This window comes from Cornus florida, unplaced genomic scaffold, assembly GCF_030987335.1.
Source record: "Cornus florida cultivar Cherokee Brave unplaced genomic scaffold, ASM3098733v1 CherokeeBrave_3.0.0_Hap2_Chr10, whole genome shotgun sequence".
Taxonomy (NCBI): domain Eukaryota; kingdom Viridiplantae; phylum Streptophyta; class Magnoliopsida; order Cornales; family Cornaceae; genus Cornus; species Cornus florida.
In genome coordinates, this window is record NW_026775580.1 from 101971811 (window position 1) to 101998969 (window position 27159).

The 27159-nt window shown below is 34.8% G+C and overlaps 1 protein-coding gene across 1 annotated transcript; it reads right to left on the bottom strand.

The window, feature by feature from the left end:
• Positions 1-941: 941 nt before the first annotated feature.
• LOC132276473 (E3 ubiquitin-protein ligase BRE1-like 1) lies at positions 942-24437 on the bottom strand. The gene is made up of 19 exons (XM_059777907.1): positions 23941-24437; positions 20517-20678; positions 20335-20422; positions 17242-17469; positions 16975-17136; positions 14944-15143; positions 14767-14850; positions 14527-14646; positions 14236-14422; positions 13968-14128; positions 13820-13891; positions 9816-9892; positions 5832-6026; positions 5018-5090; positions 4839-4925; positions 3383-3520; positions 3102-3304; positions 2839-3004; positions 942-1500 (listed from the first exon to the last, which is right to left on the bottom strand). Exons 1-19 carry the CDS (start codon positions 24049-24051, stop codon positions 1369-1371), a joined length of 2646 nt encoding a protein of 881 aa, XP_059633890.1. The 5' UTR covers positions 24052-24437; the 3' UTR covers positions 942-1368.
• Positions 24438-27159: the final 2722 nt, after the last annotated feature.

The following is a 27159-nucleotide window of genomic DNA, read 5'->3' on the forward strand; positions in this document are numbered from 1 at the left end:
ATGTAAAAGTATTAAAAGTACAGGAAAGTCTTTTTTTCTCACTAGTCCCTTAATAAGTCTAGTAACTAATGATGTCAGGCACAAGAAAGTATACAATACTCTGGGGTTGGAGTTGGGGTTGTATCCCCCTCCCAATAAAAACTCCTCATTTCTTTACAAGACTGTTCACTTCTGGATTATCAAGGAAGTACATGTCAAATACTCCGGAAATATTCACTCCGGGAGTATTGTTTACTTATCTTTTTCTTGAAAAGGCCTTTTCAGTCGAGATCTTTTGGCACTAAATCTTCCAAAAAAAATAAAAAAATAAAAACTAGTACCGGGCAATCCCTTTTTCATCCACAAGACATTATTTTTATTCCTCCAAAAATCATTAACCCAACCACTTCTGAAAATTAGAGCTAGAATTTTTTAACCCAACATGAAATGAAATAGTTGGCCCTCATTTAACACAGCTTAAGCACCAATCCATTGTAGATCAACCCGTTTTTATGAATCCCGTCCCCTATGCGATCGATGATACAGAGAACAGAATAAATACTCATAAGAGCAAAATATAACCCAACCAATCATATACCGAAGAATTATACAATCTTTCATTTTTCTGTTGAAATGATAAAATAGGATAAACATTTTGGCGATCACAATACACCCTTTTTAACCAAAGGAATGAAAGTAAGAAATTCCAGTGGTCTCTTTAAAAGTAATACACGTACAGATATCAACTGTATTTCAGTACATTGAATCACTCAAACCGCCAACACTATATTATGAAGCCAACAAAATAATGAGTCCAACATATACAGTCAAAAACCAATCCCAAACTCCAACTCACGCCATAATTTTTACTAAAAAGGATATTAAAAGAAAATCCATCCTATTGCGATACCTCCAATATATACAGTCAAAAACCAACCCATAAACTCCAACTCCCGCCATAATTTGTTAAAAGGATATAAAAGAAAATCCTTCCTATTACAATCAAAAATGTCCATTCGATTTAATACACCAGGACATCTTTTTCAGGATTATCATCCAAAAAAACAAAATTTATTCATTACTTGGTCTTTCAAGGCCTACCACTGGATTGATTATGATAAAAAAAAAAATGCAAATAATAAATTGAAAGATCCCCATTCTCCAACCATTTACACCGAAAAAAGAAACATAATAAATACATTAAACTTGAGGAACTATGTGAAATCAACCTCCTAAAACAAGAAATTTGACTTGGATCAACAGGAGGCTTCACTAATATAAGAATACATGTGAACCTGTGAGCACTTGAACCACGAGTCCTGAGCCAGATGCAAGAGGCTCTCCAAGTCTCCTTGACAGGCAAAAGAGAGTTTATCCAGGTTCTGATCATCATATGTAAACAGGCTTGACATCATTAGCCCCAAAACTTGCTCCACAAGCTGGGCACTTGCGATGGCGAGTTTCGATAATTTTTTGAACACAAGGATTGCAAAAGAGGTGGTAGCATTTTGTGATGACGACCTGAAAAAACGAACATTTCTAAGCAACGACCAAGACAAGAAACCAAAGCAGAGAATAAAAAAGAAATGCAATAAAAACATAAAACAGTAATACATTTTTTCCTTTTTCATACTAAATTTACATATTATAATATTTAAAGCGAAGCACCAACCATGAAAAAAGGACATCATTTTTGGAGGTATCCTATTCTTAGATCCAACCTCAAAATACATACAATTCCTTGAGATATCTCATTCCAGACACATCAACATGAAATGGCACCTGATGCCCAGATAAAGGTCTCAATTCATCAACAACAGAGTTGCCCATATCCATCACCATTAAATACAAGCCTTAAAACGAGGAAAGGAGGGGAAAAGAAATAATGTAACGTAATGGGACTACAAAGTTTGGTAATCTCATAATTCTCACCCAAGGAACAGCCACCAGAAATATGTGCTTGTAGAATACTCTTGAGCAACAAACAAGGATAATGTAACCAGTAAACAACAAAGATACTAAAAAGGTAATCCGCCACCAACATGTTCGATAGAATTTGGCGAGTCCTTTAATAAATTTCAGAATTTAGGCAAGAATGTTCATCTACCTTAAGGATTTATGCCCCTGAGATTTTCAAATAATTCATTCTTCTTTAAAAATTTGAAATTTTACCACAATATATTAAATGGTCTTGAGCACTACCTTGGGAAAAAAAATGGTCTTGAGCACTCAAATTTGTCCATGTGTGAAATTCATCTTTTGCAAAATCTTACTTGTCAAAAAAAAAAAAAATTAAGATCTTTTTTAACCTATGTCAGACCCAATTTTCTTAGTCTATCTTTTTCTTAAAATGAAGATTTTATGTGAATTGCTTGCTAAAAATAGGTACTAACACTGCACTCAATATATCTATGTGATAAAAAGAACTGTAGAAGGGTGAACAACTCATTCATTTGCTAGACAATATAGCCGGGGCTGTACCGAGGGATGCATACCGGATACATATAAAAAAACCACACAGAGCTCATAAGATGTCCGACACGGATAGTCCACATGCATACTCAAGCTCCCATATTTGAGATGTTAAAAAATAGTATATTGCATACTAAAAGTGTATCCAAGTGAATTGCCACCGATAACGTTCCAAATCCAGTCATATTGCAAAAAGAAAACAAACTAGATCACTGGCTGTTCCACCGATATCCTCTATTTGGTATTAGTATTCAAGTTAAAATCCCCGCTACCTTATTTACGCATCACACTCTAAACATATAACAGTGAAAATGTTACCATTTGCTAAAGTAAAACATTGCCAATGATACATAATATAAAGTAAAACAATAGAAATTGAATACTTACCTCTTTTGGCTTGTCAAGGCAAATACTGCACTTAAGTATTTCCCTGTACTCGTTGAGTTCCTGTTGAAGCTTTTCAACTATTGATGACCCCTCTGTGTGTGTTCTTAGACGTGAAGCCTTTCTACGCACAACTTCCAATTCCTCCTCTATTCTTTTCTTCTCAAACCTAGTTTAAGACAAAATGATAGGTTCAGGTCTTCATCGCATTGCAGATAATACAAGGCAAAAAGAAAAAGAAGAAAAAAGAGTGCTTTTTCCACTACCTCTCTTTCTCTAACTCTATCTGTAACTCTGCAAGACCCACTCGATTTTTATCGACTTTGGACTGTGATTCCTCCAATGACCACATCAGCTGCTGAGATGATTTTCTCACATCCAATAATTTCTTTTGTGTATTTTCCAAAGTAGCTGAATTTTGAAACCTATCTTCTGCAAGTTTCTGGACTTGGTCTGAGCACTTATTTAACTGCAAAGCAAAAATACTGCTAGTCAATATCAATAATTTAGGGTTTACACTGCCGAAACTAAATGGAAATTCAAAAACCTGATCTTCAATTCTTGCAGCTTTCATGTCATAAAAAACCAAAGACGTATTGGTCTGCTGAATTGCCTTCTCCAAGGTTTGTTTGTCCATGAGTAGAGCATCACGTAGCTGTCTTGCTCGCACTCCCTCTAAAACAAGCTGAAACAGGATGCCAGAAACACATGATCAATTTCTAAGAATATAAAAAAATTATTTCACAAAGCAGCCTGTAGCAAATATGAAAGTGAAAATTGCATGAAGAAGTCTCCAAAAAACAAGTATGCTCATTATACAATTGCAGCAGTAGTTTTAAAATTGTAATAAGCAAACACTTAAAAATATATACATACAAGAATTCTGTAAGACACAACAGATCAGGTTGATTCTTTCTTTCTATGCAGTGAATGCAATGACCAAAAAATTTTAATTGGCTTGGTAAAAGTAACCACTTAATCATTACAATACTTTTAAAGTGTTACTACGTCACAATAAGTCAATCAACCATATAGAAGTTTAGAAACAGCATCATATTGGATATATATCCTCATAAGTTGATAAACAGCGTCATAGTACCATACTAGCAATATAACCCAACAAAATATTTGCAGAAGTAAAAGTTGAGAAAATTTTGAACATAATTAATTATAAAAGCCTCACATTCTGCAGTCCAAAGCATAATTTCTCAAGCAAAATGGCCACTGGCCATATGGGTGTTTTATTGTTGCGATATCCAAAAGATATGATCTTCTTAAGGGACCATACAAACATCAAAAACTTCATGATCCAACCAAAAAGGATCACGTGATTCAGGAGAAAATTCAGCCAGATGACATTTAATAGTTTAAATGTAGTAACTCTATAAATTACTATATGTCACAATTTTTCAATAAAATTTTTTTTGTAAATAAAATCCACTAAGTCTGGAGGCTCTGACAGATATTAACAACCCTAAGAGGACTTGAAGATCCAGTTGACAGATATTAACATAGGGCCGCCAAATACCAAAGGGTGACAATGCTGCTGGAGTGGTTATCACTCTGCCCTTGCAGCTGTCAGGAAGAAATTTGATACACCTTACTTTAAATTTTTCATAGTTAGGCAGCAGTCTCGAAGAATAATAGATGAACATTAAACATCTATCTGACAAGTTCTATTGAGAATCCATCAGTAGAGTTCAATGACTCATTACAAATATGTATCTTAAGATATTACGATTGCTCAAAAAAATATTAACAGAAAAATTAGAAAATATAATTTTGCACAACCAAATCTGAACAGATGCTTGAGAGTAAAAGAATGAAATAAATGGAAGAAGAAACTTAAGAGTATTAATGAAGCAATCAATTAACACTCTAGTTTCTGTCAACAAACAAACCATCACAGAAAAAACCACATAAGGCCCAGTGACTGCAACAAGGAAGTATATAGAACATCTGAGAACTTCAGAAAGGAGGGAGTGGTGCTGCTAACTAATCACCTTGATGTTATAATCATCTCTCTCAGTGATTTGCTGCAAAAGGTGCTGGTTTTGAGTTTGCATATCATCATATGCCTGCCCAATAGTCTGAAAAGAAAAGGAAACAAGAGAAATAATCTTCGGACTACCACAAGCATACAAGACAGAAACCCAGTCATAAAATAAAGCCGGAAATTAACCTCTATCTCAGATAGGTAGGCTTCATTTTCCTCGTGTTTGGATTTCAGAGAATCAGACAGTCTTGACTTCTCTCTGAAATAGCAAGAGAAAACAATCATTCAAGAATTTTCTTCTACAATAACAAAGGAATGCAAGAGTGTTATAACCCCTATAAAATTTATTAACTGTATAATGCAAATACCCAGTAACTTTTTGAACATAAACTCAATCAGAATATAGAGATAAGCCAACAGATGAAACAATCAACACGTCAAATGCAGCATAAAAGAACTAATGCAACCAACAAAATTGTAACTCGAGCACCGGGAGGAATTTTAAAGATCAGGCATTAGCAAAATGAGTACACACCCCACTCAACAACAGTGCATGGTATATCATATATCGACGCTCAATCACAAGAAATAGCAAACAACTACACGGTTAACTCAATCCCCAGGAATCCCAAGACACGGGATACGAGCTAATCTTTTCTGGAGGGAAAGCTGGGGAAAAGCATAATAGAGCATGCGGACTTAGCTCTCTCTTTTCTTCTTTGTTCTCTTTTCTTTTTTCTGTGAGGGTTTTCTATCCCCAGGGGATGGGGGTTAGGGCATGCTGGAGTTAAGTAAGTAAATTATTGGTTTTTAACAAAAAAAGGACCATATAGCATTCTTTTTGGAAAATTCGAGAGTAAATTGCAAATTTTTCTCTTATAGTGGCAGAGGCGAGAGGAAGTCAGATTGAAAAGGCATTATGAAAATGAAAGAAGATGCTGTAAACAGTAGCAAATGATGATAGCCTTCTAGATAAACATCAACGAAATATAAAATGAACCTTTTAGAAGCTTCCAGTCTCTGTCTCAGATTGGCAATCTCTGCTTCTGCCGCAGCCAGCCTTTGCTGGGAAACAGCCTCAGCTTCAATTGCTGTTTTAACTCGGAATTCCAAGTTGTGTTCATCGAGAGAGGACTTCAAGCTCTGAACATGAGCCCAGGCTTTGCATTCAGAATTCCTCGCTTCTAAGACATCCCTGCAGTATCCAAATTAAATTCTGAGGACAATGAAAGAATGTTGAACCACATGTCAATCATTTGAATTTCATCATTTCAGCAGTCTTAGTAAAAGGATCAAATTGGAAAACCGTATCCAGATTAGTATGTCCATGGTGCACTGCTTAGCAAATAGACATTATAGAGCCAGAGGCAGCAACAATTACTCACTTTACAAGAACAAGCATAATGGTCTTTATTACAACTTCCAGCATAGGTACAACTTGCAACTTGCAGAAAGATTAGTCAAAGAAGTCATAATCATTAGTGGAATCGAAATTTAGAAAGTCATTATATCCACAACATGGAATGTGTATGAATCATTGAGCCAATCAAATGCATTTTATTTGGTGATTCCACCCAAGTCATAGAACACAAATATTAATAATACTTTGCACGATAGGCAAATACTTCTATTAATGCGGGTAAGAAATTTGCGTTTTTGTTGAAGGAAACTTCATATACCTCCGAAAGATTAAATCTAATTATCCATAATCCCTTATACACATAAAGATGTAGCAAAATAACAACAGAAAATGCTTTAAAAATTACAACTCCTACAATAACAACGTGAAGTTAAGTATGATGGTTTGAAACAAACAGCAGAACAAAATTGCAATACTCCTAACAGCAGAACAAAATTGTTATATTCTTCTTAGGCCCTGTTTGGAATGGCTTTTAAAAGCCATTTTTGGCTTTCTAAACCCAAAAGCAGAAATTTAGACTGGCTTGGCTTGCTTGGGGCAAAGCCTTCTAGAAGAGCATTTGCGAAAAACTGGAAGGTACTAGCTTCCGCAGAATGCTCTTCCTAGAAAACAAGGGAAGCTAATTCCACTTTAATGAAACTTTCATAATTCCTTTCCTACAATTAATGCTTGTAAGTGAAAAAATAATATTCCAACCCCATCCTGATTATGTTCTGCAAACTCCCCGTAGAGAGCCAACATTCTTCTCTTCTCCGCCCGTTTGCGACTAACATTGACTTCTGTTAAAATAATAGTTTCAACTGGAGCTTTCTCATCTCTTATTCCAAGTCCTTGGTTTCTTGGTTTACAATCTTGTAGAGCACTCTAAAATTAGGGTAATGAAAAGAAAAACCTATTGTTAGTGTTGAGAGTTTGTGTTTACAATCCAAACAGGGCCTAAGATAGTAAAAAAAAAAGTGATAGCTTATGCTTCTTTTTTATTGTACACGAAAGCAAAAGCAAAAACAAAAGTTATGCCAAAGGAGCCCTAACAATAATTGCAACACTTATTCATATATAATTTCATTGGGTTTTCGAAGAGTGCACTAGAATGGAAATTATAGAAATATACACCATAACAAACCAAAATCTTGATCCCTGCATTAAGAAAGGGAAAAGCCAAAAAGTTTCCGAAAATTAGATGGCATGACTTCCAAGGGGTTAATGCAACTTATGCATCAATCAAGGAACAAAAAGTTGGTGGAAAAAACAGCCTACCTGACATACTTTTTTTTTCCCGCTAAGTGGTATAAATATATTTTGATTCTTAATGATACCTCAAAAACTTCAGCAATTCAGTAGCACAAAATTTCACCTGTTTTTATTCGTAATTTCACACAATACACCATTATAAACCAATTTAAAATGGACTTCTTCCTCCAAATGAGACAATTTCATTAAGTATTTTGCCATGCCTGCATAAGGCCTTATAAGGGATAGCAAAAAGTTCTCTATAAACTCAATAAATAAACTCATGTCCAGAAAGACCTAGAAAACCACTCATATATGCAATTTCCAAAAGAATAAAAAACTAAACTATATATTCCATGTAGTTTTCAATCTGGATATCTTATTTTAGGTAAACAACCCAAATTTTCAACATATGTTCTCAAAATTGCAAATGTGAAGTTACAATAAATAAATAAAATAAATTTTTTTTAAAAAAAAAGCTTTTAAATCGACCTAGCATAAAACTCTTTTCATTCTCGCCCACATTTCACCGGGGTCACTGAAGTCCGCTTAAAAATACCTTAAATCAACAGGGCCCCATATTTTTTTTAATTTTTTTGATTAGTACCCACCTTTGGAATATACTTAAGTTCTAATCATTAAAATGGAAGGACAAATTACAATTAATTGCATTAATTATTTCCTTCAAGAAGCTGCCTATAAAATGATTTGACTAACCACATTATAAGATCACACTAGGAAGCACGGACACGACTAAAAGGGCAAAGAATCCATGACAGACACGCCAAAAAAATGTGTGTGAATTTTTATTTTTATTTTAATATTTGGACATGCCGCGGACATGGCATGGACACGCTGTGTACACGTGCCCAAAATGAGTGTCCCATTCTTGGGGATTATTTTTTTTTTTTTAGAAGGAACTTGGGTTTTCAGAAAGTTTTAGAAAGAAAGCAAGGTTCAAGTGTAAATATGAGGAGTCGTTTAATAGCTTTCATTAATATGATGGTCATTACATAAAAGAAGTTTTTTAACACAATATTATAGTAAACAATCAGATATTTATGCTTATATGTTAGTTCAAAGGTTCAAACTCTTGCACAATCATTTTTTACTCTCTTGTTCTCCCACCGACCAAGCTTCGCTCTCAGTGGATGGTCCCTCTCTCTCTCTCCTCGTTCTCCTCTTTTCTCTCTTCATCTTTGTCCTCCTCCTCTTCTTTTTTTTCTTCTTCTTCACAAACCCTAGATGCTACTACTTTTTTTTCCTTTCGCAACAAAATTCTTACTCTATCTTTCCTTTTTCCTCTTGTTTCCATGAACTTTTTCTCTTCTACAGATTTTTACCAACTAAGCCCTAATTTTTCTTTATATAAACACTAACTAAGCCCTGATTCTTTTTCTAACAAAACCCTAATCCTCTTTGTTTCTTTGTTTTCTTCTCTTTCTTAACCCTCTTTCTATCATTCTCTCTTTTTCATGGCAAAGTACAATTTTTTTTTTCATTATTAGGTTAATAAAAAATAATATTCTCTTAATTTCTTAAAGTAAAACATCATATATATATATATATATATTTATTTATTTATTTATTTATTATTCGCCGTATCCCTATCCCGTATTCGTATCCCTGTCTCATATTCGTATCCGTGCTTCTTATAATTCACACAACATTTAATTCCAAACCCAAGCTAACTTTATTAGCTCAATTCATTTAAATTCATACCCCCAAAAGATTTTTTCCACAAATTAAAAATCCTTAATGCACCAAAAGCACAATGGGATCCATGATCACATCCCCTTTATCCACCACCACAAGACATGCATTTATACATGGATGATATAAACCACCTTTCTCCTCCTACTTGCTTCTCCCCAGAAAATCAAAACCACCTTTCATTTTTAATGGAGCAATAGGATCTCATCAAAGCTTTTGAACAACTTCCCAAAATCAATCGTTATCCCCTTCTATAATCTCCCATTACGATTTGATCTTCCAACCGATAAATTATACCCTCTTATCTATCCCCAAACCCCCCGGGAGAAAAAAAGGATTTCTGTAGGGAAAAGAACAGAGGAGAAAAGAGGAAAACAAAAAAAATATAGAACAAGTTACAAATATCCTACTCCCAAATCCCAAACTAAACTCCATAAGATAGCAAGTCTACAATCCTAAACGAAGAGAATTTGATCACTTATAAAATGTTGCAATCAACAACAGTATCATATTCAATTTATAAAAATAATTACATTTCCCCCACAAGAAAAGTAACAACAAGGGATATCAAATTCATTTGAATCAATGTAAGCTTTACAATTCTTGTATAGATCATCTGACCTCGAATCAGTGGACTCACGTCTATACATTTCAAGAATGAGCTTCAACTCCAGATCACTCTCCTTCAAATCATTAGCCTGAACCAGAAGAACGAGAATCACTTAAAAATAATATTCTCCAAGTGGGTGCACATTTGCACTAGAAAGCAGCAACCCAGAAAAAAGTTAACTTTAAAGGAAAATTATTCGGAAAAAACAAACAAACAAACAAAAAGGGGGGGGAAAAGAAATGAAAAGAAAGAGAGAAAAGCATGTGAAACAGAGAACTCGGGAATTAACAGGAGGCATGCCACTAATAGTGTTGTTTTGAATTTTTTGCATTCTATATTTCAACTTAGTTAAAAAATGATAAATATATGTAAAAAACTGAAGTGGAGAACAATGCTAATGTATCATAAACTAGGATGTCTTAAGCCTCATATTTTGTTCTTCACCGTTCAAAAATGCTGATGTAAGAATACTTCCAGTCCACAGCCTACAAAATTGAAATTTCTGGCATTCCAATCTTCGAGATATAACTACGTGTGATCCACAAGAATTCAATAAAGAATGCACTTGCAATAGCAATGCAAGTCAAAACCATCTGTTCAACATATATGCATCTATTCACATCTATTTACATGAGTAGTGCCACATAAGAAATATGATAACTCTGCAGTGATGATACCCAAGGAAAAAGGTAAATTACGCTGACACCCCCTGAGGTTTGTTATAATGACAGTCATATATAAGTTGGGCCTTTTTGGAACAATGACACCCCTCAAGTTTGGTAAAGTTAACAAAGACACCCCCAGCCATCATCTGCCACATCTAACACATGGTGAATTCACATTATTACCCTTTGACATATTAAATTACCAATTTAACTAATACAATTCTTTTTGATTGACCAAAATACCCTTTAAAGTTGAGTCTCATTTTCTCTCTCTACATATACATACAGATATATATATATGCATAAAAACCAATCAACCTCCACCCCACAACCACTACCCAGATTGCCAACACCACCCACCACCACCATCGCACACCCCCTCTGTCTATCTCTTTCTCCATTCACCACGGTAATCTCCACCACCTCCCTCCACCTCCACAATCCCACAGCCCCCTTAAGGGTCGATTGCCCCTTATGGAATTTAGACCACACACAGTGACAGTAGTTTCTTTCTCTCATCGCCCTTTACACCATTGCAATTTCAAAAAGCAAACCAATACCGGAACACCATCCTATTTGGCTACCTTTTTCATAAGCATCTCCTCCATTTGTAGACCCCAATGAAGACCCATCTCTTCGTTTAATTTTCATCCTAATACAGACCCATCAGTACAAACACAAACCTTTTCGGATGATATCAATTATCAGAAAAATCACAAACCCACAAAAAATAGAAAAAAAAACAAACACAAGGCAATCAATCAATGATCGGTCAAAGTAATAGGGAAAAAAGACAACCGATTAAATTCTCGTACTCAGTGAGGGTTTGGTTGATCTGGGTATTGGAGCCCCACCGGCAGTAGCACACGGAGAACCAGAGCTTGCCGTCATTTTTGCAAAGTGATGCGGGGCGTGCCGATGTACAGGCAAAGGAAGCGATCTCAGAGGGTAGGTGAGGAAATCTTGTAAATCGCGATTGAACCCTTTCACGAACTGGTCCACTATATGAATCAAAGTCTCCTCTTTGTTTGAGGGTTGATGATGCAAAGCTTGTATCAGATTTTCGATGCTCTTGCTGTCGATCCAGTCTTGGATCTCCAACTCGATGGTGGGTGGTCAGTGGTTGCAGTGGAGAGAGGGAAAAAAAAAAAAAAAAAAAAAGTGATGGTGGGTGGTGTTGGAGTAGACAGAAAATGTGAGAAAATTATATATTTATACAATATAAACTCACATATATATATATACACACACACATAACCAAGGGCACAAGCGTCATTTAAGAGTTATGATATTTTACAATTTAAATCAATAAAATATTGAAGGGCGACCTTGACTTTTCACATCCTTTAGAGGGTTTGGATCCAATTTCTGATAAGGGGTGTCGTTCAAAAAAGGATCCAATTTCTGATAAGGGGTGTCATTGTTCAAAAAAGGCCCAACTTGTATATGGTTGTCATTATGACAAACCTTGGGATGTCATTGTAAATTACCCTAAAAAAAAAAAGGTTGTTCAATTAACTTCTTAAAGACATTACAAGGAAAATTGCTAAATAGAAGATAAAGTAATGTATGACATAAAAATGCAGGCCCGATATACGGAAGTAGATTGATAACCACTATAGAACACAATAGGTCTGAAATCTAGAATAAAACAAATATCTGCCATTAAAATTTAATTACTGCTTACTGCTGAATGAGATCTCATCGCCCCACTTTTTTCCCTCCATAATCCATATATGACGTAATCGGTTGAAAAATGTAATAGTTACGTGTATGACATATGCAAGTCAGGATATATAATACAGTTTCTATGATCCAAGCACCCCATATATAGGTCCATCACAACCAGCTACTACATTTTCACTTAATTGTCAGTGAAGAAAACATGTGTGCTTACCAATTAAAAATAAAAAGGAGAAGAAGAAGGAGAAGAAGAAGAAGAAGAAGAAAGCAACTGGGATAAAAGAATATGGCATCAATTTAAAATGACAAAAGGTTGACTAGTGCACCTACTACAACGGAAAAAGAAATAACCTGATAAAATTGAGAAAAAAACACTGGAGGAAGAAGTTCCATGCAACTCAATCCAACTAAGTCTTTTTCCCAACTATTTGGTGAGAATTTCCATGTTGTTCATAAAATATGTACTAAAGCAAAACCACCAACTAAAAGGTTACTTATCCTTGTGTAATAGAACAATTGATAGCATCTCTGGGGATTTTATTATTTTAATTTTATTTTTCTTCGTTTTGGGATGGCTGGGTGGGGGTGGGGGTGGGATATGGGGGGTATCCACTACTCTCATCCCCTGGTATAAGAAGTTGGTTCCAATTGCTATACCAAAGAAAACTGGAAGTCCATAGCATCATTCTAGCTTCTGTATTTAATATCAAAACATGGGTTCACCCCATAACAGTTCAGGAAGGGAGCACACATGCACCTTGGATAATTAAATTTGTAGGATTCAACCAAAATATGGATTCATTCACCAAAACATGTTTGATGGGAATTAATTATTTAACGATAAAAATCCCACCCTCTAAATGTGTTAGGCTGCTAAGGGTGCAGTACAGTGGTATCTTACTATCTCCTCTACCTCCTCAAGTGGAAGGTGAGGGTTCAAGTCACCATATCGAAGTCTAACAATTCAGGGACCATATGGAAGTCTAAAAAATCAGTTCCCTGAATGACCCAACACAGCAAGTCACCACTATGGGTAGGAAAACTAAAACAAGGACTTCTAATTTCAGATAGTTTCGCCATTCTTCCTATTTGTACCTTTATAATCAAGAAGAGGGGTATAATTTATTCCTATCATATGTTAGTGGAATTAATGAAAGGTTATATCAAACATATCAATTTACAGGGAAAAAATGCCCAAATCAAGTAAATGTAAAAATTAGATCGTTTTGCGGCACATGCAAGGAAAAAGGATGGGCTGCGTAATTCTTAATAGGAAAGTGAGAGTTAGTCACACAAAGCTCCAAACATTGTATCCTAAGCCAGTACACACTCAAATAAGCTTTACAAAGCAAACTAGAAACACCATTGATAACATTTATTTATTAAGATCAAATAAGAGTTGAATACAATAAAGATGGACACAACAAACAAAACAAATTCTGTGAAAAGATTATCAAGTCAAATAATAGAGAAATAAAATAAATTCAAGGACAACATGCCAAGGAAAACTATGGCATGGCAATTCTCAAAAAGTGGAAAACGCAATTTCACATCCAACCATGGTTTACACCAGTGACAATCACTACTACTTATCTTCAAATAATAAATTAAAAATACCTTCTGAAAAAATAATAATAATAAGTAAAAGAAAAAGTAACATATTATACCACAGCATGCAACTTCTTCATTTCGGCAACTTGGTCAGATGATCTAGCAGACAGAGTTTCCAACTCTTTAGCCTGTTTGAGAAAGCAACGGGGTTTAGACCTTCAACTACGTCCAAGAATATGCCGCATGTTTATCAAGGATACCTACCTTCCTATCGAGAACACTGGAAAGAGACTCGACATCAGCCCGCAGAGAATGAATGTCGGAAGCAGCATCTTTGTATTTACTTAGTTGACTTTGCATACTGCTCATATCCTCCGGAAATGAAGAAACCAAAGCTTTAAACTCTGCAATGATTTCCTTCCTACCTGAAATGAAAAATCTCTCTCAAGATAGCAGTAGATAACGTCATAACAGGAGAAGGCTAAAAAGATTGAATGAAGATCAGAACAAAAAACGTCATGTCTCTTCATACCAGGTTCTTTTGATGCTTGTTCTAACTTAGTTTCAATCAGATTTCTTTCATTAATTTGTTTCTGTATCTCTGAACCCAGCTCAGTAATTCTAGAATTAGTAACTGCAGAAGATCGATGGAAAACGTCAACTAAATCATTTTTCATATTCATTTCTTTTTCTCGCCAGGCAAGGTTATCTTTCTCAACCTACAATTTCAATAAAAATAGAAACAGTCAGCATTAAAACAAGATCATCTCAAGAAAATGACATACGAAGGCATACATATATGAAACTACCAACCAGTAACAACCTGTAGTTTCTCGAATAGGGCTTGATACTGGACAATATGTGCTTTTGACTTTGAAAGTTGATCTCTTACCAAGATATAGGCTTGGGAAGAGGATATACACTTCACATTCTTCAAAGTGTTCTGCAGGCAGATGTCACCGAATAAAACATGGGTGAAAAAGTAAGCTTTATTTATTTAGGAATCCTATGGAGAACAAAACAAGTATCCATGTAACAGAAAACCAAGCAAGGGAAAGTCAACCTGCAAATTAGATAACTGCTTTAATATTCCTATTCTTTCTCCATGAAGACGCTTGAGTTCCAACAGGCGACATGAGACTTGGTCCTGAGGATGAATTCATGTTATTAGATACAATTGTGAGCTTCAAATCGACAATAAGAGAACCATAAAAGAAAAAAGGAATTGCAGATAAATTACCAATAATTTTTTCAATGCAGACTCCATATCTTGCAAATCTTTTTGTTTATCTCTAACTTTAGCCTTATCACCAGAAACATGCTTGCTCCCCAAATTTAAGACAGGGAAAACTGCCCCCTTCGCTGCATCTCTCTCTGCTTTTAGAGTTGCCAATTTACAATTACTTTCTTCTAATTCTGCAATGGTAATCTCCAATTCCCCTTCAAAAGAACAAAGTAATAAAAACAGTCAAACTTGTAGAACATCAACTGATCATCCGGGCCATTAGTATAGGTGTACAGAACATAATATTATCGCTCATAGGGGGTATAATATTATTTGGAATCAACCAGACCATCCATTCCCTTAATTGATGTTATTTTCTTCTTAGCTTGGCTGGGTTTTGTTTTTCCTCGTTGGACCTTTCTCAGTACATAAGAGGATATGCGCCCCCCACCACCCCCCTCCCACCCAAAAAAATATTTGTAATTTATGTTAAGATCTATACAATTTACTACTCAGAAAGAAAAGAAGCACGCAAACAATTCAATAAGGGTGAAGATTGTTCATCAGTTGTCTATCTTCTCTATCCACCGAACAAATAATTCTTTTAGACCAATGTTGAGGATATACCCAGCTTTGTGAGAACTATCAACTATCTCAAATAGATACAATAAAATTATCCATGGAACTGTTCATTCATAAGCAACTAGCCTTCAATTACTATAACGACAGAAGTCTACCAAATAAAAACAAGAAGGAAGTCAAATGTCAATGCAAATTTGAAGGGCATAAAGGCTAATATCAAATGTTCAGGAAATGTATGATGACCAGTATTTTAGGAGAATATAATGCTTATGGCAGGCAATCCACGGAATCTTATATACAAGAACAAAAAACTAAACAGTAGCATCTAAAAGTGAGCAGACTATTATGGCGTGCCCCTCTTAACACACTAAAAACCATAAATGAAATTGCATGAAAAACTGCACGACTTAGCAAAGCAAGTATGATCGATCATGTGAACGTACAAAAAGTATAAATGTTTCCCAGAAGCATCAAATCATCAAGGTGGTCAAGTCAACATGATGCAACACTAACGGTATGGTGCAAGCTCTACATTTGCTGACAATTTCAAAGCTAAGACATTTTTCTCATCTACAGTTCGTCACTGCATGTGCATCTTTATCATGTAGTAGTATTTTTATGATTTAATAGATTGTACTTTTCCTTTAAGTAGGTTTAATAGAGTATAGATATATGCAATCATGCTTGCATACATGGATAGCATGTTATTTTTATTTCATAAACAATGGTTTCCAGGTACTGCATGGTTAAAAACAAAGGATGCATCTTTGCAACTCCCTGAAGCTGATTTATGGAGATTGTACAACCAAATCAGCCATATTAACAGGCAATTTATTTTTTATTTTTTATTTTTTTTATAAGTAACAGGCAAAAATATATGTGTGCATGCATAACAAGCCTTTGTGTTGGAAAATATATTTACACAAAGACAGGTACACAAAAAAATATCGTGTAAGAAGACAACAGGACACTTCTTCACCAACTTCCTGGAATTGAAACACAGAATTTATACCAATCCAACTCCCAGACTTCCATATATAACACCCAAATAAATTTAAGAAAAGCATCCACATATGCTCATATACCTGAACAAAAATAAATCTTACTGATCTGCATTCTGTGACTAACAGATTAAGGCCTATCCTTCAAATAACAAATGGCATTAAGTCCCAACTAATGCCTTCAGCCTTATAGATGAAGATACATAAACTATAAACAATGAATTGTCATAATATAGCAATTGGTACCCCCTATCCCCTGGGAGAGAGAACCAGGACTTTGTAGCCAAATCAATACTCCATTTCAGAAATTTGCCCGAGTGCTTAAGCTCACCCTCATTACTTAAACATGCAATCTTAGCAAATTAAATTACAAAATCATGCATGACAACAAGCACCACACTCTGATCGTGTTAAATGTTTACCCTTCAAAAAAATGATGGTTTTATTAAGATCAAGAAGTCACCTCTTAAACGTTTAAGCTCAGCTTTATCCTTTGCATCAGTATCTCGACGATTCTGCACTTCCCTTGCTAATGATTTGTGCTTCAAATGAAGGTCACCTAGTGCCACTCTCAGATTCTTAACTTCTGTCTTTAAATCAGTGGACGTCTTTTGCTTGCATGAAACTAGAGAGAGAAGAGCAGCATGCACAAAAAAACTGAGGAAAAAACTCAAAATGAAATAGGCTGACAATAGATATCACAAGAAGTACATATATCCATTAATCTTACCATCTTCTGGAAGTGACTTCAAAACTGCAGTATATAATCCATCCTTCAAATACCACAGTTCATCAATGGCAGCTACTACATTGCATAATATGTTCTTGGTCTTTTCACCAGTTGTTTGTCCATCCTCTTCCATCTGGTTCACGGAATTATTTGTACAGCTACTGTCAGTCGCACCTGTTTCTAAAAGTCGGCTAAGAAAAGCATCCTCCAAGTGAGATGAACCACCATCTAACAAGCAATCAAAAAGGAAAAATGAAAAACACCCAATCAGCTAGTCCATCGTTATGCAACTGGCACTTCCCAGTCAATACAAGAATACAAATTCAAATAGAAGTTAACGAAAACATAAACATTCAATCCATCACCACTAGCAACAAGTATCAAGGAGTTTGGTGATTAATTACTATACAATTGAAGGAAATTGAAAGAATCAAAATATTCATAATGAGGAGATTTCGCAACTTCTTCCTTTTCTTTTCTTTTCTTTTCTGTTTTTGGGTAGGTGAGAGACACACACCTAACACACTCGCACCCTCTGCTGAGTATTGTCCCAATGGAAACTTAATCCTCGACCTCCCAAGTTGGAGAGGGAGAGATGCCACTAGACTAAACCCTTGGCAGTCAGATTTTTTAATTCAAGACCAATTAAAAATTTCATTTGGATTTGGGACAATGGTTGAAATGCTTTTGAATACGATTTAGCTAGGTAAACGATACAGTAGAGCTAAATCTATTGTTGGGTGGGGGACAAGACAATGATGATGGAGTAAGAGAATGCATGATGGTGGTTAAGAAACCTGGAAATTCACAAGGAGATATTATTGACAAACAACAGAGGAGATGGGGAATGGGAACTGAAGGTAAAATGGACATTGTAGTTCTGTCATTAAGGACAAATTTTGCCAAACCCCAAAAATACGCTCACAAATAAAAAATGTAAAACAAAGTCTCCAGTATTATAACTTAAAATGACATAGATTTTACTTTAGAACCTCTTCAAAAATATAAAACAAGATTTTTAGAACCAAATACTTATCAAAACAAAAAAGAATAAATTGCATGACATAATCTTGTGAACATAGTTGTCAAAATCTTATGAGTACAACACATTCTAGAGGTTAGTGGATACTCAAGGAAATATGTATCTCCCTCTGCATGCATCTTAAGATATATTCGCAAATGGAGTATCAAGATTAAATTAAAACTTTTGCCTTATTTTGTTTTCTTGACAAAAGATCTACAAACTATAGTATCTAGAATCTGCCATCATTCAAGACCCCTAAAAATGGGGCAGACAGATTAGTGCACTTGTCACATGTATTTTAGACTGACACGTGAGAATTTGCCACTATACACCCAATTCTAAAAACTTATAAAGCTGTAAACCAGAACTTGGAATATAAAAGATGTTGTAACACATTATAAGAAACTTTCAATATATATCAGAACACGTAGAGTGCAGAACTTTTCCGACTATATCGTTTTGTTCTTTCAAGTTTATGCAGTAGAATGGAATCTCAAATTCAATTAACTGATCTTAGTAATGAAACTCTTAATGTTAGATCTCAAGAGAAGTGAAATTTGATGGTTTATTTCCCATGTATACGAAGATTTCTTCTTCCATCTTTCTATTTCCATTAATTAATTTTTTTTCTAATTGTAGTTTCACTTCTCTATGAGTCAGCAAGGCGCCATAACAGAGCCTAGAGAATATTTGTTGGATGTTTTTCCTCACTATATTCAATTTTTCAATTTATTTCTTGAATTTCAATATAGAATGTATCTTACTGTACAATCCAACGCACAAACCAAAAGTGTAGAGTTCAATATGTGATAAGATACACAACAAAAACATCTACGATCCCACATCAAATGGGGTGCAACGGTACCCTCCTGCTTGAAGAACAACCACGTTTTGTGATTCTCTGATTTTTTTTTATTTTTTATTTTTTTTAAAAAAAAAATAAAAGGAAAATACTCGCAGTCACACCACTTACCCACAAATGCCCACTATGGGGCTCGAACCCCTCACCTCCCTTTTGAGGGAGGAAAGGTTATACCAGCTGGACTAATGGCCCAGTAGTGTGTGATTCTCTGAGTTGGGATCTCATCATCGTGATATTGGTCTCTAATCACAAAATTGATGTAAATCATGCTGAAATTCTTCAATATAAGGGGATAAATAAGGTCAAAAGAAATACAAAAGCAAAAGAGAAGAAGAATAACAAGGGTTATGGAGGGCATGTAAGAGAAACGTATAGAAATATGAAATTACAAAGAATGATAAAGAATTGAAGAAATAAAAAGAAAGAAGAAATTTCAAGAGATGCATAAGGAAGAAAAACTAAAGATGAATAAAAAGGGTGAGAGAGAGAGAAGCTTTAAACGCCCATTTAATTAATTTTTTTAATATTAGTGGTTATTTTTGTTTATCAACAAGAACACCTGGTTGACGAATTTGAAGAACACTAGAAGCACTCAAAAAACATTCTTAAACCAAATGTGACCACAATTTTTTATTTACAATGACAAGAATTGAATCCTTACCATTCCTTCCTTTTAGAAATACAATGAAAGCATTTTTACTACCAAATTACATAGGTATGGCAACCTAATATGATCAAAATTTATTACTTAAGTAACTAAAACCTCTCAAAATAAGAAATGATATAAGAATTCATAGAATTACCTAATATCAACCGAACTCCTAAGCATATAATTTGACATGCCACATTTTTTTAAACAAATGTCAAATAGAGTGCATTAAACACCCCTCGGTTCCTTAATTCAAATGTCCTTTTTTTGACTAGTCAATCTGATGAATGTACTTCTTGTCAAGAATTATAGAAATTACTTGCATTGTTCAAAACCTTTTCTAATGTAGAAAATATGGTATCACCTAATTAAGTAAAGAATGGCTGAACAAGGCAAAACTACTAAAGACATATTTCTGCTTCAAATCTGATAATGAACACAAACAATTCAATTTAAGTTACTTATAGACAAGCGAAATGTAAGATTAAAAAAAATAAAGAAATTATGGAGTGATGATAAAAAGAAATAAATGACAAGTGCAAGCCACAAAATCCTCACCCTCTGTAACCGGTTGATGTTTAATATCTTGTACACAGCTCATCGGGCGTCTTGTGCAGATGGAACATGATTCCAAGTCACCCACCAGCTAGTAAAAATATGGAGTTAATTTTCCATCAACCAGTATGGGAAGCATATGAAAAATGGAGAAACAATGATTCAATGGCAGGCCAAGTAACTACCTCTTCCCACGACTTATTGACCACAACTAAAGTGTTATCATGCGCCTTTTGTTTCTCCCTCAGTTGAGTAAATTTATTCTCAAGAACAACACATTCAACCTTCTGAACTTCTAGCTTCTGAACAAGCTTTTGATTTTGAAATTGAAGTACGGCTGTGTCCAGCTACAGCATGAAAAAGAAGGAAAAAAATAGTAACTAAAGTAAGCTTGGAACAAACAAATTAATTACACTAAGAAAAACACGATAGCAATATATGCCTAAATCTTTCAGTAGGTATTCCAGTTTATACTTAATCCAGGTAAAGAAAAATTAGAACAGTAACTTAAGTTGACTACCAAATAACATTCAAACACCAATTTTCCAACTATGACAAGTAGATTTTTTTTTTTGTTTTACTAAAATGACTTCCCCAACAGAGTGTTCAGAAACCTAAAACTATTAATTGAAATTTTCATACCACCAAACAGTCGAGCCTTCGACTAGATGAATGACTTAAAGCAAACTCAGTGATGGCCAGTTGCAAATTAGTGTTTATCGTATCTACTTATAGTCTTGTCTTCCTGGACATGTGTAAAGTAATTTGATGCAGGCAGAAAATTGATGATAATAAATTAACATTTGATACTAGACCAGATCCTTTCGATAAACAATGTTTTAAATACGCTACAAAGTCGGGACCTTAAATGAAGCATGATCATCGACTAAAAAATAATTAGATTAAATTGGAAAGAAAGGGAGGGAGAGGGAGAGAGAGAGAGAACTGGGATAATGATTTCTTCAAGACAAGTGAAATTATATACGATCAAAAATCGTAATTTTAACTGCTATAAACATATAGGTCATCTGATCATAAAAAGTGCATAAACCTCGTCCAAATCTTACTCTTACAACCAAAACCATAACGATCACTAGAAGCAGGACACTGCATTCGAAAGGGTAGTGTACATCAAGGTTCAAAACCATACGAAATGTGAAGCAGTAAATTGATTTGTAATACTCCAGGGAAGTCTATAAGAAATTTGGCTGAACAAATATGAGTGGTAGAAAAATCAGGACACCATAATAATGTAAATTAGGGAACAATTAATAGGAAAAAAATTACTTTTACTACGTAAGGGACCATTGCTTCCTAACTGGTCAAATGTCCGGATCTCAAGCATGAGAATGAGGGTATGAATCCTGCTCTTTGAGAGCAGACCTTTTGCGCAAATAATGCAAAAGGTTACGCCAGTATCCAATCCACCCCTCTCAGCCCTCTCAGTTAAATGAGAACCGTACTAGGTAATGAACCTTCACATTTTACTACATGAATTATTTAAATTTATAGTAACATGCGAATGAATTATTAACATGATGTGGGGAAACACTGCTGCAGAAAATATTTCCAGTTTTGTGGACCTTCCAATATTTATGCAATATCAAAAACAAAAACAAAAACAAAAAAACACTGAAATGCATAAACCTCGCCTCAATCATAGGACCTCACATACAATAGTGGGTGTTACAATAAACGAAGCAAAATAAGAATCACATCAGAAAAGTAAACACACCACACACAAAGAACACGAAGATTTACATGGTTCGGCGTAAGCTTATGTTTGGTGAAGATCTGGCAAAATATTTCACTATGTGAAAATCAGGAAATTACAAGTTTCAGCCCCCAAAACCCTAGCATTATCTCTCTCTTTCCTGCGGTATGTTTTCAGTGTTGTCTCATTACACGCCCCAAACCCAAAACGCCCTTATATATGGGCTAAAAGGAATTCTAGAACCAGGTCCACAACCCACGAGAGAAAATCCAGGTCGAAACAGGTCGCAATGAGACCCGGCCGAAACAAATTTCGGCCCACAACTTCACGGTGGGACCTCAAGAAGCGTAGCCACCAACCATAAAAACTCACTGGTAGTCATGAAAGCTCTCTAGCATTAATGAGCAGCACTACCTCACAGCATTAGTGGAAGCTTGTGGGCAGCTACAAGCTATTTTCTATATAATTACCAATCAATTTGAAAATAACTTGTCCTTTCAATCATTTGCTATAATAAAGTTCGCAACCCATTGATAACAAATTACCAGACATTAAGGCTGGCAAACTTTTGACACTTCCCATTAAACTTCCATTAATACCAGAAAGCTCATGACTGTTTTTTCTTTGATAAGTAAAATGTATTAGAAAGCGTTCAAAAGGGGAACGCGTCCCGAGATATACACAAAAGAATCTATGAACTCAAATAACCCAAAAAGTCCACAATGTCCTCTAAAGAAGAATAATCCCTCCCCCAACCCCAACAAAAAAGGGTACAAATAATAGACAATTTCAGCTCTCCAATAGAGGACTCCTTCCCATCAAAAGATCTTCTGTTCCGCTCTTTCCAAAGACTCCACCAAACGCAAAGAGGGGTCACCCTCCAGAAATCTCTAGCCTAAGCCCCCACCCATTGGCCCCTCCAGATATCTAGCAATCCTCGAGAAGTCTGAGGCATGACCCAGTGGATGCCAAACAGACCAAGCAAAAGACTCCAACAAGACTGGAAAGTTGTCAATAACTCCAGCAATCATCCATTAATTCCCGAAATTTACTATCTATCTATATTTCTTTCCCTAATTCTTTTTGCCGCAATCTGCTGGTAGAAAATACACATAAATTGGAAGTGATTTCTGCCACAGTGTCATTCATACTTCGGTAGTTTCTTCTTCCAACCAATTCTTCAATTTGGAAACTTTTATTGCGGGGTGTGAGATTGTAAACATGTTTCCCTATAATTCGCAGAGCATTCGAGTTTCCTAAAAGGTATCTAGAAGTTCCCCCAATTTCCCATATCCCCGAGAAAACTGTTTTACCTCCAAAATCTGTTCAAAACTTACCAGTAAACATATCCATTTATCAATGGTTAATAGGAAGATTCCTTTAAAAGATTGTATAAGGATGTGCCTTCAATAAAATATTATATAGAAAATTCAACTAAGTATTAGTCTCTAGCCACTAGCACGAAAGGTTTTTTTTTTTTTTTTTTTTGCGCAACATTACTAATAAAGGATTTTTTCCCTTCATCCAGCTAAAGTAGTCCTGTCAAGAAACCAATAATGGTAAGAACGGAATAGTTGTAAATTCAGCTCTCCAAAAGCTACACGCAAATAAAGCAATTACACCATAAAGCACGTTACGGCAAAATTTACATGCAATCACTATAACCGATGAATGTTGGTCAGTAAAAAATAGAAACGTAATCAAGATTCAGACTAATTAATCATGCAGGAAATTGTTGGTTATGACAAACAGGTTAGCAAAATTAAAAACTCATTCACCAAAGAACATAAATGAGAGGATTAAAATACCACAAATGCCTAAATTTACATAAAAGAATAAATCAAGAAATGTAAAAATGCCAATAAATTAGAAACAAAATAAGATAAAGATCTCACCTTTTTATCTTCAGATGTGGGTAAGAAGGGCTGTTTTTTAGGACTAGCAGCTGTAGGCGAGATGGAGCTGACGTGACGTCGTTTCCGGTCCGGTTCACCTGTGCTCCCCATTAGAGACAGACAAACCCTAGCCCTGTATACTCACTAACATCAAAGCACACATCAATTGCGCCTTAGTCGGCCAAACAGCATAAAACTAATCGCTAGTATTCATAACACGGATTATGCATGTGTGCCGTTATCAAAACCCTAATTCGAGACCAACGAAATTTATCTGCTTCGAAACCCTAGTTATACATAGATTGAAGGGAGCATAGTATAATTGTGCAGGAGTTATGGGCTATATATTTCGCTCTTCTTCTCTCTGTAGTCTGCTCTCTCTCTCTCTGTGTTTGTTCTCCTCACTCTCTCTTCTCTCCCTCTAAACTTGCGGTCATCTGGTATATCTGTCTCTCCCCCTCTCTCTCTCTCTCTCTAACCTGAAGAGGGGAGAAAAATATAATTCGCATGGTAATTAAAAACAAACAGAAAAATAAATTTCATAAATTTCTTAAGGGTAATTTTGCCATTTAGCAGTCCTAGTGCGTACTTGCAGTTTTCCGAGTATCTGGTCCATGATCACGTCACGTGGACTGTAGAGATGTGATTGAATGGCGGAATCTCATTGGACCGTTGGAAAGGACAATTGAGCCCCTGTGTTCATAAGACCGTGTTCGGTTTAGTTAATTAATTGAAGAAAATAAGAAACCACAAATCATATAACCCAATCATGTTTGAAAAAATAAATGAAATAAATTATTTTAATGAATGACAATACTTACATACTGATCTATAATAATCGAGGATCTGGTCCAAACATAATTACATACATTAATTGCAAAATTAAGAAAGTAATAAATATAAAAAATAACTTTTTAAATTATTTTCACTCCCTCTTTTTTTATTACTTTCCTAATTTTATATATGTATTTGTGGTAGGAACGCATCATATTTTTTTATTGGACTGTACCTGACAATATGAATCACACACTCACCATGATTAAGTAAACATTGTAGTTTTATGAACTATCGTTACACTCTTTCAAATAACAAATATACTGAGTTTTTTTTTTTTTTTCTTTCTTTCTTATTTACCTTGACTAAAAACTCACTCACGCTTCATTTTGTCTTTAGAGAGACTCGATTTTTTATTTAAAAATGTAAGAAAGTACCATTTGGATGGGTGGTATGATTAACAAAAATAAATAAATAAATACTGAAAAAAAAAATTAATGTTTATAAAACAAATATATATATTTTTTTTTCTTTTTCTATTTTAGACTTTCTATTTAAAATGTAAGAAAGTACCATTAGGATGGGTGGTATGATAGAAAATATTGGGAAAAAAAAAAAGGATGATAATTTTGTCTTTTACAAAATAATAACAAAATTTATATCAAACAATTTTCATTAAATTTGCACTAATTTCTTTCTATTTTTTCATTTTTAGAATATAACAAAATTTACTATCATACCTAATTTGTCCATGTAATATACTCTAATTTCGTCATTTTTCTTTCAAAATTATATACTTAACACAATATATCATTAATTTTCACTACCTTTCTTTTTTATTTTTGCATTTCTCTAACGAAACTGGCCTAAATTTTTAGATTTTAACCTGCCAATCGTGTGACTTGTGTTTAGGGATGACAAAACACTTTGTCCCGTCCGGTACCCGCCCTACTCCATCCCATTAAAAATTGTTATAGAAGTGGTTAAATAGTTTTGGGGCAAAAGTATGGATTATGACTCTGCACATTTGCAAAGCAATGATGGAAAAAGGTCACCCCACCCCTTCCCGTCTAATAGCGATAAACTTATAATTTATTTTTATATTAAAAGTTTAGGTATGTATTACGTAAACTTTAATTTAACCTATTTCAATCACTTGATATCCTTTTATATTGTTATTGTTTGATAATGTTTATGTAACATTTTGATATTTCTACAATAATAATGAATCTCAAGTTGCAATCGAGAATTTGAATATATGTCTTATTAGCATAAGAGAGGATGAATTATTACCGGGTGAAAAATTATTTCATTAATTATCTTTGTTAATTTCGTAATGCAATTATAAAATTATCATAAATCCATTTGTAATGTCTGTAAATTAAAAAGAAAAAGAAAAAGAGAAAGAGAAAATAAAAGAATTTTTGATGGATCCCACCACTAAGTCTTGAGTGGCTAGAGACCATTTTTGGTCTCTCATTCATTCTCTCTCTCTGTATCTATCTCTCTCTCTCTCCCAAATTTCTATTTCATTTTCTTTTATTTTTCAACCCAATCTTTGAGGCAAGATTTATTCTTCATTACTTGGCGGATTTAGGTGCCAGGCAAAACGACGAGCACGGCGAACTCTACGTGCTAGTACTAGAAATTCCAGCTTTTGGTTATCTTTGGGAGCTCGAATTTAATAACCCGTTTATAGAGATTTTGCTCATTTTGAGGTAGGGGTATCTTAATCCACTCATTTATCATTCTATTGTGAACTACACCTCCTTGTTGTATCAGACATGTTTAATTGGGAGTTAATTGTATCTATGATTGTATGAATGATGTCTAGAGAATTTTCAAGAACTTGATTATGACTTGTTTCATGTGTAAAATATGTTTAGATGTTGTTTTATTATGTCCACTATATGTTAACATGCTGAAAATGACTAATGAGAACATGTTTATTTAGATTGTGCCAAATTTCCCATTGTCATAGTATTGAGATTATATGTACATCTATGCACATGTCATTGGGATGCATGAAATGGGAGAATTTATCTTGAAATGAAAATGGGGGAAATTTTGGGAGAAGAGTTTTGTCAAATAGTTTTGATAAACCCGATCGCTGCGGGGTTACCAACGGGCCGGAGGTTAATATAGCCTAAAGGGGACTAGGGAGTCGCCCTAGCGTGGTTGAGCTATTCGGGCCCCTCAATGACGCTGCGGGGTTACCAAAGGTCTAGGGACGATAGCCAATCCTTCTCTCGTATCGCAGTGGGGTTATCAAAGGGCGGGCTGTATTAACATTTGAAAGTAATGGTTTGGTGAATGAAAATGGGGGGTAGCATTAGCATGCATTGCATTTCATTGCACTGCATGGTTTATAATTTGAATTGACGTGCATATTGTTTTAATTCTCTATATTGCATGATTCCCATTTCCCATTGGCCTATGCTTTGT